General features: G+C 32.0%; 1 protein-coding gene across 1 annotated transcript; it reads right to left on the bottom strand.

The window, feature by feature from the left end:
* Positions 1 to 1,699: 1,699 nt before the first annotated feature.
* On the bottom strand, positions 1,700 to 3,165 carry LOC136801080 (zinc finger protein GFI1 homolog pag-3-like). Its single transcript, XM_067057708.1, has 2 exons — positions 2,582 to 3,165; positions 1,700 to 2,382 (listed from the first exon to the last, which is right to left on the bottom strand). The coding sequence occupies exons 1-2, from the start codon at positions 2,703 to 2,705 to the stop codon at positions 1,754 to 1,756; spliced, it is 753 nt and encodes a 250-aa protein (XP_066913809.1). The 5' UTR covers positions 2,706 to 3,165; the 3' UTR covers positions 1,700 to 1,753.
* Positions 3,166 to 3,636: the final 471 nt, after the last annotated feature.

Raw genomic sequence — 3,636 nt, 5'->3', positions numbered from 1 at the left:
ATATACCCCTATTATTTTGCTATATCCCCCGCGTGAAAAACATTTTGCGTATATTTTACACATATCAAATAAGTTTTTCGTTAGGGATCCTTTAATAGCGATATTGACAAAAATAAAACATTTTTTTGGTATTTTTTCAACGCTCAAATTTTTTTCCGTCATAATCTAAACCTTCTAGATGTTGAAAACTTGTCCGACTTTCAGAGCTTTAGCCTAGCGTATCGGCTGAAAACTTCTGCATCTGGGTGCCAGATAACTAAAGTTTCGAAATAGTATGGATGCGCGTTCTCAAATTTCACTGGAGAGAAGTCCATAATAGGATTATCCAACTTTGTTTTTCAGTGGCAGAGTAATAGATAAATTTAATAGTTTCTGCTATTACATTGACAATGTGTACGTCATCGAAAAATTAATAAAGAATTAATCATCGCTAAAAAATCTTACTCGAACTATTCAAAAGTGCTAAACCTCAAGAGAGAGAACCTATAATTTTATACGAGATAATTTTTCAAAAAGAAAACGGGTCAATAACAATAGAAAGCTTTTATTGTACAATTTGCGTGGAACAAAATAACATTTTTTGACAGTTTCAACACAGCGCGCCTAATATTGATTTTTTTCAAGTGTCGAAAAAAGGTTTAATAGAAAAATTGTAGCTATATTGGTTACCAAGACAACCGCACGTAAACATCGTAGGAGTATAAAATTTTTCTCTACAAAGACTAGCAAATAGTCGTTTTATTTCATGATATAGCTAGACATTTTCTAAGCCTATAATTATTTCTGAAAGGAATCTAAAACCGCTACATAATTTCTATACTGTAATGCATATTGCTGGCTATTACCCCTTTAATCTAGGTCCAGTCAGATTCTAAAAAGAGAAATCTCGCTGCTAAGGGCATGCTACAATGCTGTAGTTCAACCATATAATTCTATGGTTCAACCTATAAAAGCGTTGCTTAAATTTTCTTCGAAATAACGATAATACAAAGAGCTGGCACTTTGAAAATGTTAACGAGGGTAAAAAAATAAAGCAGATCCATCATTTGCAAGAGACTATAATAATTCTGAAGTAGGCTAAGTTTGTTTTTGAAAAGGGGGGACAACGGAGATTCGAAAACATTGACTATACTGTTTCAATTTCTCTATTGAAAATAATTTGAGTTAGAACGAGAAAACAAAATTTAGGGTAAAAGACGACAGAAGAATATATACATACTATAGGACAAAATTTGATTTTTAAGAAACACTCTTGGTTATTAGTATATTTCTATTTGACTTGCAAAAGAAATAATCGTTAATATGAAAAAAATAACAACTTTTCTTCAAAAAATATAAATCTATTGGAAAAGGGATCCAGACCCTTTCTTTCACTTTAACATATTTTCTTCAAATATATATAATATATGTACAAATTGTTTTGGAGGGGAAAAATTCTTTCACTTTTTTTACAACGCTTATGTTTTTCCTATGTACAATTTAAAATATTCAAGAAAAAAATATTTCAAAACCTTTTTAAAATGGCTGGATAATATTTTATAATACTTTTGTTACAAAAGTTTCAACATCGTTATAGAAAATTTAACCAACGTAAAAAGAACTGGAGTTTCTCAAAATTTTTCAAAGACTCAAAAATTTAAGCACCTTTATCTTAAAAAGAGCATCATATATCGAACATGAGAAATAAGAACCAAAAGTTTAATTAATTTGGTTAGTAGGATTATTGTATATAAAATTTGATCATAAATCAATTCTAATGAACAAGTCCCTGTTCCTTGTGACGTAAAGTATGTCTCCTAACATCAACTTTACGGTAAAAAGCACGTCCGCAAATTTTACAAGCGAAAGGTTTGACTCCAGAGTGCCGTCTTAAATGGGTTAACATATTTGAAGATTGGCTGAATAGTTTACCGCAAATTTCACATTGATGTGGTTTTTGTCCGCTGTGCATCATATCGTGTTTTTTCAAGTCTGATTTTCTTAGAAATGATTTATCGCATTTGGTACATTGGTAAGGTTTAATGTTCGTGTGGATTAGGCGGTGAGTAGATAAAGAGGACATTCGCTTGAAGTACTTGCCGCAAATATTACAACTGAATCGAGATTCTGTCGTTTCTTGTTTCTTGATAAACGGCATCGGGACGACGACGTCGTAATCGGATTGCGACGGCATCGGTGGTGACGGAGTCGGTAAATAATATTGTTCTTGTTTGCATATAGAGTTTGAAGAGCATATAGAGTTTGAGGAACATCCGACGTCGGTGATTAAAGGTGGTGGATGTCGGTATATCGGTGACGGTATAATGTCGAGATCACTTTCACTTGTGGTTGAGGTGACTGTTGAACATGGTGAATGTAGCGCATCGAAGTCGGAACTTGAATCTGTAAAAAAATAAGAAAAAATAATATATAAAATATTTAAACGGAATTGCATTTTATATCAATAAAAAGAAAGTAATTTTTCATTTTTCAATTTTGGCCATTTGAATCATGCGAAAGAAAAAATAAAAGCTGAAACCCCGAGAAAAGTAAAATTTTCTGTGTGCTTGATATGAATGGAAAATTATTTTCAGAAACTTACCAAATGCTATACTAAATATGTTTTGTACTGAGAAATCGCCATTTAGGATATCAGAAAAAAACATTTTGTTAGCTCCAGATGAAGTTAGCGGTGCATAAGCTGATGATGTTGTCACGTCTTCCATAACTTTTAATGTTTTTATTACAGTTTAAAAAACGTTGGTCCCTCAATCAAAATATCAATTTCCCTCTTGATCGATGTAACGAGATACGAGTGTCTTAGCAATTTGTTAAAATTAACAATTTCTTTATTTAATGTGTGTGATGTGACGATATAATTTTTTTTTTCTGTTGACAAGTTGTGAAGATTGTACAACCTTTTTCCAATTATCTTATTTTTAAGTAAATGGTTTTTTTATAAGCGAGATCGCCCTCTTCGTTGAACCGTTTTTTATCGCTGTTGGTACAAAGTTCTTCTTTGATTGAAATTAAGCTTCCCTCTTGAAAATAAATGTAAAACCAGACTTCATAAAATGAGCACTTTGAAAGTTCTTTAGAACTATACCAATTAGTTGAACGATACGAAAACTGTTTCCCCTTTTCTTCTACTTTTTTTATACATGAATATGTGATCGTTGCTACTACATCTACTACGCCTCACAAAATGCGTCTCAGAGCTTTTTTACAGCAAGTTTAAATAATGTTCCATTTCCATTCAAGCACATCAGAATTGATCAAAAATAAATTAATTGTTAAAAAATTGATTCTCTTTCTTATTTTTATATAATATGAATTCATTCATGATCATAATATGATTTTTTTTGTATTGAGAATTCCCGAGAGAGGGAGTTGAATTGAATGAAAAAAAAAATCGACCGACTTACCGTACGATGTATATCTTTGTTTTGCTGTTTCTATCCATTCTCGTCGCCTAGCAACCAAACGTCGTTCGTAACTGTCAAAATAGACTGTATGCTGTTGGTCTTCATGAAACGCGCAGTCGTCAGGCTCATTTTTAGTCTCCCGTTGCGCTATCGGCTTCTCATGATAATGCCGATAACTATATTTTCGTACTAAGAAAACTTTTGGCATTTTTGAGTTGTATATCCGTTTAAT

This window comes from Clytia hemisphaerica, unplaced genomic scaffold (genome assembly GCF_902728285.1).
Source record: "Clytia hemisphaerica strain Z4C2 unplaced genomic scaffold, Clytia hemisphaerica genome assembly, whole genome shotgun sequence".
Taxonomy (NCBI): Eukaryota; Metazoa; Cnidaria; class Hydrozoa; order Leptothecata; family Clytiidae; genus Clytia; species Clytia hemisphaerica.
The sequence above is the reverse complement of the archived record's forward strand: the minus strand, read 5'-3'. Positions and strand labels throughout refer to the sequence as shown.

Excerpts from the sequence above, each read along its gene's own strand:
- LOC136801080 (XM_067057708.1), bottom strand. The coding sequence starts at position 2,705 with ATGGAAGACGTGACAACATCATCAGCTTATGCACCGCTAACTTCATCT. Across the intron at positions 2,383-2,581 it reads CATATTTAGTATAGCATTTG|ATTCAAGTTCCGACTTCGAT; the intron begins GTAAGTTTCTGA and ends ATTTTTTTACAG.